Source organism: Gopherus evgoodei, chromosome 2, assembly GCF_007399415.2.
Source record: "Gopherus evgoodei ecotype Sinaloan lineage chromosome 2, rGopEvg1_v1.p, whole genome shotgun sequence".
Classification (NCBI taxonomy): Eukaryota; Metazoa; Chordata; order Testudines; family Testudinidae; genus Gopherus; species Gopherus evgoodei.
The window spans coordinates 275,757,806-275,772,147 of record NC_044323.1 but is presented as its reverse complement, the minus strand read 5'-3'; the positions used below and the strand labels follow the sequence as shown (position 1 = coordinate 275,772,147).

The following is a 14,342-nucleotide window of genomic DNA, read 5'->3' as shown; positions in this document are numbered from 1 at the left end:
AACATGTCAGTCTACAGGACCTTAGTTTAAAGTTTGCTTTAAAAATATTTCATTAGTGAGTTGGTGAAGATTATAAAATCACATTTCTAAAAAATGCTTGCATAGAGTTTTAGATGCACAATCATCTTTAGCCTTAAACGCATGGATCTTCAGACATACAGTTTTTTAAACAAATCCTTCAAAAGACCTCCCTTATCTAAAATACACATTTTAATTACTATAGTTAAACCTGTCAGTATATACCTTGGGGTTGGCAAATGCCTGTTAAATGGCTTTATTACCCCTTGAATGTCTCTTTAACAGTTTCAATGTTGTGCTAATAGGTCTGGCAGGCTGGAGGTTTTTTCACTTTTAACTACTAGATTCCCTCCCAAGGAAGACTCTCCAGGCTAGAGCAGCCATCTGTGGGAGCCTGCAAGAAGGGTCAGAACAGGGATAGGAAAACAAGTGGGTGGACACTAAGACCCAGTGGTGCCCCAAATTTTCAGGTGCCCTACGCAGCTGCCTATGTTGCCTATGCCTAAGGACGGCCCTGCATATAATTGTTACTGAGGCATTCGATGCCCTGGGTGAGGCACATCACATGTTGTGATAGGCGAGTGTAGGATCCATGGATCTTGAAAGGTGTCTTGGGTGGGGGGGATCATTGTAGCAGTGGAGATAGATGCACTGCATACCTATTAAGACTAGCAAGTGTCCACTATTAGTCATTGTTTCTCTAATCTCCTATTTCTCTAAGTGGCTCTACTGCTCTGTTATATTGAAATCAACTTTAACTCTTTTGCAGTGACCTAGAACTACAGCAGTAATTTCAAAAAGGGAGCTTCTCTCACACATATTGTTTTTTCAATTATAAAATAGCCTGAATTGAAACAAGCACCAGTTTGTAGATGGGAACTATCTAATGTGGTATGTGGCTGAAAGGGTTATTGTCTCAGAAGTACAGAACGAATTAGTGATTGTAGAGTTTCTTCTTACTGAGCATCATCAGGAATCCTTTATTTCTAGTATCAAACTGCCAGCACATCAGGCCTATGAGAATGCTTTAGAGCCTCTCATATGTTTTCACACATTTTTCTTGAATGGTTCTTTAAAGCCCAGGCTCTTGAGCATTATCTGTGGTGAAAACAATCATTCTTTATGATGTAATCACCAAGACAAACAATGAAGGGTCTGAGAATGCTGAATGCCAGCACTGGGTCATTTTTACATTTATTTTCAGCTCTTTATTCAGGCCTTAGATATTTTCAGATCAGTCTGGTATGTTGTGCTGTTTCCCTTGGCCCAGGTAAAAGTGAAATAAAACAGAATGTTTGCTCTGTTCACTAGAAACATGGACTAGATTAAAAATTGAGAAAAATATCGATTATGGTGCTAGACTCTGTCCTTAATTACACCCCACTAAGTTGGTGCGTTCCCCTTCTTGGTGTTATTTAGGTTTAATTGGGGAAACAATTAGCCCCACATGCTTTCAAGTGCAATTTTATTCTGGCAGGTGATTATTAAAATGCCATCATGGGGGTCTGTGTGTTTTACATGTTATGTCTCACTGATTTCAGAACAAATTTGTTCAGTTAACAAGTAAAAAGAAGTTTCTTCTACCTGTCAGCCCTCAAAATTCTTCTTGGTATCTGAAAGTCAAGCTGTGTTACATCTTGTTTGTGCATTTGCAAAGCCATGCCCAGATATGAGAATTCAGCCCTGCAACTGGAAACTGGTTAACAATTCGGTTTATGTGCTACAGCCAGAACAAAACCCAGTTAACTCTCCCTTATACACATTGCCTCCATACTAGTAATAAGAGTAAGTAGTAGTAACAACTTAGGGTATGTCTGCATCTACAATTTTGCAGCGCTGGTTGTTACAGCTGTATTAGTACAGCTGTATAGGGCCAGCGCTGCAGAGTGGCCACACTTACAGCAACCAGCGCTGCAAGTGGTGTTAGATGTGGCCACACTGCAGCGCTGTTGGGCGGCTTCAAGGGGGGTTCGGGGAACGCAAGAGCAAACCGGGGAAGGAGACCAGCTTCGCCGCGGTTTGCTCTCGCGTTCCCCGAACCCCCCTGCAAACCGCAGGGAAGGAGACCTGCTTGCACGGGGGTTCAGGGAACGCGAGAGCAAACCGGGGAAGGAGACCAGCTTCGCCGCGGTTTGCTCTCGCGTTCCCCGAACCCCCCTGCAAACTGCAGGGAAGGAGACCTGCTTGCTCGGGGATTTGGGGAACGCGAGAGCAAACCGGGGAAGGAGACCAGCTTCACCGCGGTTTGCTCTCGCGTTCCCCGAACCCCCCTGCAAACCGCAGGGAAGGAGACCTGCTTGCTCGGGGATTCGGGGAAAGCGAGAGCAAACCGCAGGGAAGGAGACCTGCTTGATTACCAGAGGCTTCCTCAGGTATGCTGGGATACCTGCTTATTCCATGGAGGTCAAGAAAAGCGCTGGTAAGTGTCTACACTTGATTACCAGCGCTGGATCACCAGCGCTGGATCCTCTACACCCGAGACAAAATGGGAGTACGGCCAGCGCTGCAAACAGGGAGTTGCAGCGCTGGTGATGCCCTGCAGATGTGTACACCTCCTAAGTTGCAGCGCTGTAACCCCCTCACCAGCGCTGCAACTTTGTGATGTAGACAAGCCCTTATTAGCGTTGTTAAAGACATAGAACTCTGAACAGACTTAGGGAGCAGTAAGAAGATGCCATTTTTACACAGTCACTTCCCAGAACAAAGCCACACTTTACCTTGCAGTCAATAGCCTTGGAGCAGGGTAAAATCAGTGGAAACATGAGGCAAGCCAGGCTAGAGGATTCAGAGGGCCAGTGGTGGCGAAAGTAGGGGCAGTGTTTATTGCTCCTGCTGCAGGATGAGCAGGAATGACAACTGCATCATGTTCTAGGCATATGAGATGTAAAGGAGAGTCTGCTCTGCAAGTCTGCTCTTTCCTGGGTGCAACTCCCACTGACTTTAACAAGGGATGCACCTGTATAAGTGAGGGCAAGACTGGGACCAATGCCATGGTGTCTCTTTGTACCCTAAATGCTTTTACGAGCCCCAAAGGTAAACGTTAATAGTCAAATGATTCTAGCTCACCTGCAGCAGCTCGAATGCAGCAAGAAGGTCTCCTCCAGACAGATTTCCACAATGCAGTGGGTGATAAGACAGTTTAGGTGGCTCGTATTTCTGATCGGCGAGTCTCACCACAGGGGCAGCTACTGTTGAGCCAATATAGTCTGATTTACCCTAGGTAAATAAGGATACATACAGCAGGTTATTTTGTAAGTAGTCTAAACATAGCAGCAGCCTTAGGGACAGCTCCGCCCGCCCTCGATCCAAATGTGGAAAATGGGCTTTTAATATATATGACAAAACTACCCAGTGAGGTTCACAGCAAAATACAATGGATGGCAACTACTGAAATGAAGGAGGGTGAATTTCTTAAAACTCATCTGAAGTTTACCAATGCCTTGGTTTCACATTTTAGCAATTCTGAAGGCAGTATCCTAATAAGCAGTGAGATGGTGCAAGATTTCTATGGGCTGGAGGTAAATTTGGGTCTCTGGATATATATAAATACAATAATTACAACTATGTACAAGTAAAAGGATGTTTCTACTGCAAACCCCTTTTTTGGATCTGAGGGTCAAGCTGGAACGACAAGACCACGAGATTACAAAGACGTATCTGAGGACTGGTTCTCAGACTATGTCCCATTACAATATTAATCTCCATTTTAAAGGGCCAGAAAATGATTTACATGGCCAGGAAAGCTACTTTCAAATGTCTGTTAAATGACATAGCTTTGATTTTTACATAGATAATACATTATACCACAACAATTCAGATTTTTTAATAAGAGGCATTTCATCTTTACCACTGCATCGTCATCATACAGCTCTATGACAATCACTGGTGGGAATTCAGCAATTTCCTTCCCTTCACCATGGAGCACAATGTTATTGAACAGCAGCATCTGATTCCACGTAGGGGATAACGTCTGAGAAATGATCTAGTGAAAAACAAACAGCATTTTAAGAAGGCTGGTGTGCTCCAGCAGAAAGTGGCTGCACCATGATGAAATCTTTTCAAGTGGCCTAAACTAAACTATTAAGAGAGAGTGAAATACAAAATCAGCACAAGGCCTATTTTAAATGTCACTCACCTCTGCAGAGGTCCTGCATCAGAACCCATGCACCATGCAAGCCTCATTTAGTGCCCAGTCCAGCAAAGCACATAAAACGCATATGTGACTATGGTCCCATTGACTTCAACCAGGTTACTCATGTACCTAAAGTTATGTATGTGCTTAAATAGTTTGCTAGACTGGGGCTTTAAAACCCTAACATGGGCCTTCACAAGTGCATTGAAAGTCTTTCCCATGCAGATGAATACTGCCCATGTGCATTCTGAGCTGTAAAAGCTCCCCACTCTTTCCCTCCTTGCCTTACCGACTCTTCCTGCACAAATAACCAGATATATGATTTTATATCTTGCCGTCCTTGTGCATGCAAAACTCATACTGCAGTCTGTGGGAAGACTGCCCATTTGGAGACTGTAGGATCAGGCCCTGTATAGTTAAACAAGGACTTTGCACAAAATGTATTCCACTTGTTCATTCTGTGAGGTAAACATTTTCCAAGTCATTTTTCTTCAAATACTAATGCCAGTAATAACTTGCAATGTTCTTACTGGATAAGGTAAGTTATTGATTAATTCATAACAAATCCGTATTTTTTAATTTTTCCTTTCAGTTTGCTGCTGCACTTCAGACATGCTGGGCTGTGCAAGGCACTTCCTCAAAGACAACAGTTTATTTGCTTTGGCAGGAAAAGTATCTACCAATGTTAAATGTTAAAGAAAAAAATATCCACTGCAAAATCTGACTCTCGTCATCTGCTGTTGTTCGGTTAAATGGAAATGTCTTCTTTCACTGTGGTTTATTGGAGCTTGGTGGACACAGTTCTAAAAACAACTCAAATGACTGCCTGCAGTATTTTATTCAGACACTATGTTACTTCAAATTTTTGTGTGTACAAAATGCTGTCATACGTGGGTCTGATTCTACTCTCAGGTATGCTACTTATACCAGGATCAACTCCATTGACATCCAGAGAGCTACAATGGGGGTAAACCAAGATTAACTCAATTGGTCATAACCATGAGGGTAAAATAGGCATAAATGAGAGCAGAATCAGGCCCTCTGACTCTAGAGAGCCACCTGGATAGAGAAACCTTTTCCTCCCCTATCCCCCAGAATCTGCTGCTATAGAAACTTCCTTCAGAGAGCCTGAAGGGGTTAAACATTATTTTTCTTAAAGCGTTATTACACTGTGAAAAGTGACTATAAAAATAGTTTGATTTGGGTTCCACATTTATTGATTCTCGATGATTTCTGTGTCAAATGTGCTCTGTTTACAAGTGAAATAGTGGGTTATTGAACTTCCACCCTTGAAAACTTAAGGTGGGCTCTGAGAGTCAAGCTGGGTTCTTCCCATGAATCTGTGTGAGTGAAAGTGAAATCCAACTCTCCCACCCAAGCCTGGGCCAGGTTGCAGGGTTAGGGTGACCAGGCATCCCGATAAAATTGGGACCGTCCCGATATTTAGGCGTTTGTCTCGCAAAGATTGGTAGGGATGCAATTTTTCCCGATATATTTTTTTTTCTTCACCGGCGACCCCGCCCCCCATGTGTTCTGATACTTCCTTCCTCTCATCTGGTCACCCTATGCAGGTTTGCCATGCAGAACCCTCCCACCTTCCCCATTGGTAATAAATCAGCTGTCCCTTGTACTGGTTGCACAGCATACTGAAACCCCAGGATCTGGGTAGAAGCCCCTCTCTTGTCCCCAGGGAACTCCTGGCTCATTCCAAAATGCCTTTCATGCCAATCTCTATGGGGCTGGTCTGGAGGTCTCCAGTTCAAAGGCATCCCTAACGAGGCCTCTCAAAGAGCAACTATTTCTCAGGACTTAAGTAGTGCAGAAAGCTTCTGCACCTGGTATGCATTTTACCTGGGAATGCCTCTTTGAAACCATCCTTGCGCTTTACTAAACTCCATTCCAAAGGGCCAAACTGACTCATATGGCCACAGCAGCGCTTTGGGATTTTTTAAAAAATGACTCAGCCTTGATCTTTATACACACAAAAATAGTGGAGGGGATGCAGGATGCAGTATCTGTCCCCTTGCCAGTGGAAACTGCCTAATATTAAAGTCTAAAGAGGGGTAATTTCAGAGAGATATAACCCAGCCAGCACTTGCTGTTTTAATCCAATAATCTCAGAGAATCTAACATCCAAAGGAGTCAAAACAGATTGGCACTAGTCTAACTGAAGTCTAAGGCAGCCTGCAGACCAATTACACTTGGGGTACGTCTACACTACAGGATTATTCTGATTTTACATAAACCGGTTTTGTAAAACAGATTGTATAAAGTCGAATGCACGCGGCCACACAAAGCACAATAATTCAGTGGTGTGTGTCCATGTACCGAGGCTAGCGTCGATTTCTGGAGCGTTGCACTGTGGGTAGCTATCCCGTAGCTATCCCATAGTTCCCACAGTCTCCCCTGCCCCTTGAAATTCTGGGTTGAGAGCCCAATGCATGATGGTGCAAAAACAGTGTCGCGGGTGATTCTGGGTAAATGTCGTCACTCATTCCTTCCTCCGGGAAAGCAACGGCAGACAATCATTTCGCTCCCTTTTTCCCTGGATTGCCCTGGCAGATGCCATAGCACGGCAACCATGGAGCCCGTTTTGCCTTTTGTCACTGTCACCGTATATATACTGGATGCCGCTAACAGAGGCAATACTGCAGCGCTACTCAGCAGCATTCATTTGCCTTTGCAAGGTAGCAGAGACGCTTACCAGTTGTTCTGTACCGTCTGCTGTGCCATTATAAATTGGTGATGAGATGATGGTTATCAGTCATTCTGTACCGTCTGCTGCTGTCATGGGTGCCCCTTGCTGACCTTTGCTGAGGTCGGCTGGGGGCGCAAAGACAAAAATGGGAATGACCCAGGAGATCATTCCCTCGCTTATGTTGTATCTAAAAATAGAATCAGTCCTGCCTAGAATATGGGGCAAGTGTACTAGAGAACCAGTGTATTAGAGAACCAGAGAGCACAGCCGCTCTGTGTCAGATCCTACAAAAATGATGAGCTGCATGCCATTCTAGGGGGTATCCCTGCAACAACCCCACCCGTTGCTTCCCTCCTCCCCCAGCCCCTCTGGGCTACCATTGCAGGGTCCTTCCATTTGTGTGATGAAGTAATAAAGAATGCAGGAATAAGAAACACTGACTTTTTAGTGAGATAAAATGAGGGGGAGGCAGCCTCCAGCAGCTATGATAGTCCAGGCAGGACATTAAATGGTGTGGGGGAGAGGAGCCCAGCATCCCACTGCTATGATAGTCCAGGCAGTACAGAATCTTTTCTTTAGACGTGAAAGGGAGGGCTGATGGAACTCAGCCCCCAGTTGCTATGATGAGGATGGTTACCAGCCATTCTGTACCATCTACCGGGACTGACCAGGAGTCATTTCTATTTTTACCCAGGCACCCCCAGCCAACCTCACCTGAGGCCAGCCAGGAGCACTCACGGGCTGATGATGACGATGGACAGCAGTCATATTGTACCATCTGCCGGAGGGGAGGGAAGGGGAGGGGAGAGGATGCTGCTGTTCATTGCCCCAGCACCATGTCTACCAGCAGCATGCAGTAGACATACGGTGACATTGAAAAAAGTCAAGAAACTATTTTTTCCCCTTTTCTTTCACCGGGGGGAGGGGGGTAGAGGGACTAAATTGATGAGATATACCCTGAACCAATCCAGACAATGTGTTTGACCCTACAGGCATTGGAAGCTGAGTCAAGAATGCAAATGCTTTTTGGAGACTGCAGGGACTGTGGGATAGCTGGAGTCCTCAGTCCCCTCTCCCTTCCTCCATGAGCATCCATTTGATTCTTTGGCTTTCTGTTACACTCATCACACAGCACTGTGCTGTCGACTCTGTATCATAGCCTGGAGATTTTTTTTAAATGCTTTGGCATTTCGTCTTCTGTAATGGAGCTCTGATAGAACAGATTTGTCTCCCCATATAGCGATCAGATCCAGTATCTCCCGTACAGTCCATGCTAGAGCTCTTTTTGGATTTGGGACTGCATCGCCACCCATGCTGATCAGAACTCCATGCTGGGCAAACAGGAAATGCAATTCAAAAGTTCGTGGGGCTTTTCCTGTCTACCTGGCTAGTGCATCCGAGTTCAGTTTGCTTTCCAGAGCGGTCACAGTGGTGCACTGTTGGATACCATCCGGAGGCCAAAACCGTTGGTTTGCGGCCACACTAACCCTAATCCGATATGGCGATACCAATTTCAGTGCTACTCCTCTCGTCAGGGAGGAGTACAGAAACCAGTTTAAAGAGCCCTTTATATCAATGTAAAGGGCCTCGTTGTGTGGACGGATGCAGCGTTAAATCGGTTTAATGCTGCTAAAATCGTTATAAACTCGTAGTGTAGACCAGGCCTTGAAGAGCAGATACAAGGCTGCATCTGGTGACTCACTCTACATATGCTATGCTATCAAAGCAGCTGTCTCTGATCGTATATTTGTTAATTTAATCACACCAAGAGCTAGAATGGCAGTGGTGTTTCTCTTTAATGACAGGCACATCTTCAAAACAGATAGCTGTGCTAGGACTTCTGATTTCAACCACACTTGGTATTCACATGGCTGGATATTAGTGTTATGATATAATATACACTATGACTGGCACTAAGATACCACAAATAAGTAACCACTGGTCTTAATAATACACTAGTCCTTTATATTTCTGGAGCTCCTTCCATCTAAGGATCTCAAAGTGCTTTACAAAGCAATGAATTAAGCCTCACAACACCTCAGTATGGTAGTTTAGTAGTTTTTCATTAAGCATTATCCTCATTTTACAGAAAGGGAAACTGAAACATCTAATATTGGCCATTGACAGTGAAAGAAGATTGCACTATATGGACCACTGATCTGATCTGGTAAGGTAACCCCTGATTGCCTTTGAAGAATCAAAATGTTTTTCCATTTTCATCACTTTAATGAGACATCTCAGTTCCTTATTTACGTAAGGAGAAGGAAGACTTTGCAACTTACCTTGGTGGTCTGGCAGTGCGAAACAAATGTTACTTTGGCAAAGGGATCAGAAAGTCCAGAACTGTCTGCTGCAATCAGCCCCCTGGCCTGATACATGTGGGCTCTTAACTGGAAGAAGTGCTGAGCTGTGTCAGGACAATGAATACAATGTTATCAGTTTTGGGGAAATGATGCCATGAATACATGGGAAGAGGACCACCCACAAATTCCCAAATCTTGAGCCTCACAGTGCTCCAATGAGATAGGAAAGTGTGATCACCATTTTGAAGATGGAATATCTGAGGGGCAGAAGGATTAAATTCACACAAAATCAGTGTCAGAGCCAGGGTTGTAACCCTGTTCTGCTAATTTCCAATCTTTTCTCTCATCACTTGACCATACTGTCTCCCTATGTATATTTATCATCTAGTACAAATTCGAGCATGTAAGTTTTTATCAAAAGATCTAGTGGAAGACTCCTCATTTGGGACATTTAAAACTAAGGAGCACAAACAGTGCAACATGTGCTAGGGCAACAGTCTTGCACTGAGAGGGATATGGAGAGAAGGGCATAATGTAGTGGGTCTTTTCCATCTCTAATGTCTATGATTCCATGAGCACAGGGCCACCCAGAGGATTCAGAGGGCCTGGGGCAAAGTAATTTCAGGGGCCCCTTCCATAAAAAAAATTGCAATACTATATTCTCATGGGGGTCTCTGCAGGGCCTGGCGCAAATTTCCCCACTTGCTCCCTTCCCCTCCCCCCACGGGCAGCCCTGGGAAAAATAAACCTTCCGCATCTCAGCACAAACCCAGTTTTGAGAAAACTTCTTTACAAGGTATCACTGGTTCTCAGCATCAGCTAGTGCTAAAAGGCACTAAAGCTCATTAAAAGGGTTGGACAAATATTTTCCGTCAAAACTTTTTTTGGATCGAAAACTAGGGGTTTTTAAAAAGCAGAAAAAAATCACGGACAGTGTCCGTTTTCCTTCAAAATTTGTTGTGGTTTTTTTAATTGAAAAGCTGAAGTCAGTCTGCCAAAACCTGAATATGGTTTGGGTTTCAGCAGTGTGTGGCCAAATATCTGCTGCTTGATGTGTTTGATTATTTAAAGAAACAATAAAATTCTGCTTAAAAAAAATCCAGAACTTTTGAACCACCTCAGCTTGTGACCAAACGCCTGAGCCCATCCAGTCAGAGATTTTTCCAGGTTTCTAATACTCTTCTGGCTTCCTTGACTCGTATTTGTCCCCATAACTTTGGGTTCATTTAGGTTAGAACAAAAGAACAGCCATACTGGGTCAAACCAAAGGTCCTTCCAGCCCAGTATGCTGTCTACCTACAATGGCCAATGCCAAGTGCCCCAGAGAGAGTGAACCTAACAGGTAATAATCAAATGATCTCTTTCCTGCCATCCATCCCCACCTTCTGGCAAACAAAGGCTAGGGACACCATTCCTTACTCATCCTGGCTAATAGCCATTAATGGACATAACTTCCATGCATTTATCTGTTTCCTAGAGACTGGCTCCCTGGGGTCCCTCACAAACTGGAGACGGTTACTGTGGGTTTGTCTTTAGTATAGCTTATGTACATACTCCACGAACGGAGCATGTGAGCTTGTTCCAGAATCTGGGATGAGCTTATGTTATGAAAACGGAAATGCTCAAAATAGCACATGCATGTGAATGGACACAGGGTGCTAAAATTAAATTAACCCAGAAGTTCTCAAACTGGGGATCGAGACCCCTCAGGGGGTCACAAGGTTATTGCTGGGGGTTGCGAGCTGTCAGCCTCCACTTCAAACCCTACTTTGCCTCCAGCATTTATAATAGTGTTAAATATATAAAAAAGTGTTTTCAATTTATAAGAGGGAGAGGGGTCGCACTCAGAGGTTTGCTATGTGAAAGGGGTCACCAGGACAAAAGTTTGAGAACCACTGAATTAACCCCTCTTAAGTGTCAGGGAATGCAGGGGAGGGGGTTCTCCCTTGGTAGGGTTGGGAAGGAGCTAGGTGGTGTAGGATATTGCTCTTCTCATGTGATCCCTCCCCCCTGTGGCAAATTTTAAATGAAGCTACCCTTCCCTGACATGAATCTCCCTATGGCACTGAAATTAAATATAGACTATAATTTGGCATTTGACAAGTGAAAAGGATGGTAGCCCTAATGGAAAACCTAACAGCTTGGCTCTTCTGAAAGCCTCAAACTGCGGAATGAGCTTTAGGGTAGGGAAGGCTGTGCCTCCCAGACAGCCTGGCCCTGCCCTTTATCCGACCCCCATCCACTTCCTGCCCCCCAGCTGCCCGCCCCCCCTCAGAATCCCCAACCCATCCTGCTCCTTGCCCCCTCACTATCCCCCAGAGACCCCACCCCCACCCCGGGACCCCACCCCTGCTCCCTGTCCCCTGACTGCCCTGACCCCTATCCACTCCCCCTTTGAGTCCTGACAGACCCCCGGAATGCCCACGATCCAACCCCCACGTTCCCTGTCGCCTGACCACCCCCTCCAACCTCTGCCCCCTCCCTGTCCCCAGGACGCCCTGCCACCTGGCCCCTTACCCCTGGCTCCCCCCTCACCCAGAGCCTCAGCTCATCCAGGACCGTCCCTGGACAGCTGCAGTGTGGCTCCGGCAGGGCTCCTGAGTGCCTATCCACTCAGAGTTGCATGGTAAGGGGGTGGGACTGCTAGCTCCAGGCTGAGGGAGAGAGATCAGGCCCTGTTGGAGCTTGCAGGGCTGCCCCTGACCATGTGGCTTTGAGCAGGGTGGAGCTCAGGAGCCCCGCTGGATCCATGCTGCAGCGCTGTTCAGGGATGCTCCTGGATGCGCTGAGGCTTTGGGTGAGGGGCAGAGTTGGGGTCGGACCGGGGCAGGAGCCTCAGCCATTCTCTTGGGGGCCCCTGCAGAGCCAGGGGCCTGGGGCAAATTGGCCCACTTCCCCCCCACCCGGCTGGCCCTGCATGAGCATCAATGGAAGTTCTAAGCATTCAGCAGCTGCCAAGGTGGTGCCATAGTCAGTGGCTATGATCAAACGATGCGCTAAAATGGTAATTTAAGCATTTTGGGGGGAAAATGCAATTACATCAAGTAGGCGTTTTGTTGCCTTCCTAATTTAGAGCACCACATGTTTAACGTTCCACACTATCGCTAAGTATCCTTGCTACTGTACTGCAGAAGTATTGTCTTACTTTTGTACACGAGATTGGCAGGTGAAGGAGCAGCATGATGCCCTGTACCAGCTGTGGAGGGCACTTCAGTCTCATGTCCTATAGGTAAGTTCTCCATAATGGTATGGGAATACTTGATGGAACCAAGCCACAGATAGGTGTCTACTTTTGCATGTACATTCCAACCCGGCAGGTGTTTTCCTGGTAACTGAAGAAACATATGTCACCAACAAATACAAAGTAAGAGAGATCACTGAATGTTATTTATAGTTTGGGCAAGCTGCACTGCTGAACAGAAGAACAGCCACTCAGTTGATATGCTGATAAATGATAGGCCTACTTAATCACAGAATCATAGAAATATAAGAGTGGAAGGGACCTTGATAGGTACTGAGGCAAGACAAAGTATTATCTAGACCATCTGTGGTGGGGCGTCAGCCCCACACTGGCAGAAGAGGGGTTAAAGCAACCCGGGGAGGCTGCATAGGAGGCAGCCAATTAGGAAAGGGCTTGTAGAGACAGCAAATTAGAAAGATAGCCAATCAGGGCTGGTTTGGGCTTTATAAGAAGGGCTGCTGAACAGAGCAGTTTGAGGAGTGAGGACTCTCTGCCCTGAAGGAGGGAGAAAAGATAGCACCATGGTCTGAGCAGTGCTAGGCGGGGTCAGGGGTGCATGAGTGAGCTCCCAGTTGACCGCTGCCAAACTGAAGCCATGATACAAGGATGGAGAAGGTGCTAAGGCCATGGGTAAGTAGCCCAAGGAAACAAATGGCAGGGGTTGGAGGTGATGCTGTGTGTGACTGCCAGTCCCCCTGCCCTTTGGCCCCACTTGCCACTGATGCAGGTGGCTAGATCTTGGACTGCAGCCTACCACTGAGGCAAGTGGCTGGACAGAGGACTGCTGGCCTCTCGGAAGGCGGGGAGAGATCTGAGCGGGGCATAGCCGAAGGGCTGTGTCCAGAGGAGGACAATGCAGTCCTAAGAGTGACACTGGTCCTGATAGCTGAAGTGATGGTGGTGAGATGCCACTAGATGAAACATACTGGTGAACCAGAGCTAATTCCCAGGACAGTCACCAGGAGGTGTTGCAGTGGTGAGTTGAACCCCATTACACAATCTCTGACAGGTGTTTGCTTAACTTGTCCTTAAAACCTCCAATGATAGAGATTCCACAACGTCCCTAGATAATTTGTTTCAGTGCTTAACTATCTGTACCATTATGAAGTTTTTCCTAATGTCTAACGTAAATCTCCCTTACTGCAATTTAAGCCCATTATTTCTTGTCCTGTCCTCAGTGAATAAGGAGAACAATATATGACCCTCCTGTCTACAACAACCTTTTATGAACTTGAAGACTGTTATAATGTCCCCCCACAGTCTTCTCTTTTCCAGACTTAACAAACCCTAATTGTTTCAATCTTTCCTCAAAGGTCATGTTTTCTAGACTTTTAATAATTTTTGCTGCTCTTCTCTGGACTTTCTCCAATTTGTCCCCATCTTTCCCGAAGTGTGGTGCCCATAACTGAACACAGCACTCCGTCTGAGACTTTATCAGTGCTTAGAAGAGTGGAAGAATTACATCTCCTGTCTTGCTTACAACACTTCTACTGATAAATCCCAGAATGATGTTTGGTTTTTTCAACAGAATTACATTGTTGACTCATATTTAGTTTGTGATGCATTATAATCCCCAGATACTTTTCTGCAGTACTTCTTCCTAGCCAGTCATTTTCCCTTCTGTATTTGTGTAATTGATTATTTCTTCCTAAATTTAATACTTTTGCATTTGTCCTTATTGAATTTCATCCTGTTTATTTCAGACCATTTCTCCAATTTGTCAAGATTACTTTGAATTGTAATCCTGTCTTCCAAAGTACTTGCAATCCCTCTCATCTTGGTATTGTTACAAACTTTATAAATGTACTCTCTGTGCCATTATCCAAATCATTTATGAAGATATTGAACATAACCAGACTCCAGACAGATCTCTGGGGAACCCCACTTGATATGGCGGATTGTGAACCATTGACTACTCTTTGAGTATGTTTTCCAACCAGTGCACCCACT

The 14,342-nt window shown here is 45.4% G+C and overlaps 1 protein-coding gene across 1 annotated transcript in view; it reads right to left on the bottom strand.

The window, feature by feature from the left end:
- The window catches only part of FER1L6 (fer-1 like family member 6), a 119,787-nt gene that overhangs the window by 46,985 nt on the left and 58,460 nt on the right, over positions 1-14,342 (bottom strand). The window contains exons 19-22 of the mRNA XM_030553793.1: positions 12,297-12,483; positions 9,131-9,255; positions 3,866-4,000; positions 3,085-3,234 (exon numbers count right to left, since the gene is read on the bottom strand). Of these exons, the coding sequence (XP_030409653.1) occupies positions 3,085-3,234; positions 3,866-4,000; positions 9,131-9,255; positions 12,297-12,483 (597 nt within the window). The remainder of the gene's footprint in view (positions 1-3,084; positions 3,235-3,865; positions 4,001-9,130; positions 9,256-12,296; positions 12,484-14,342) is intronic.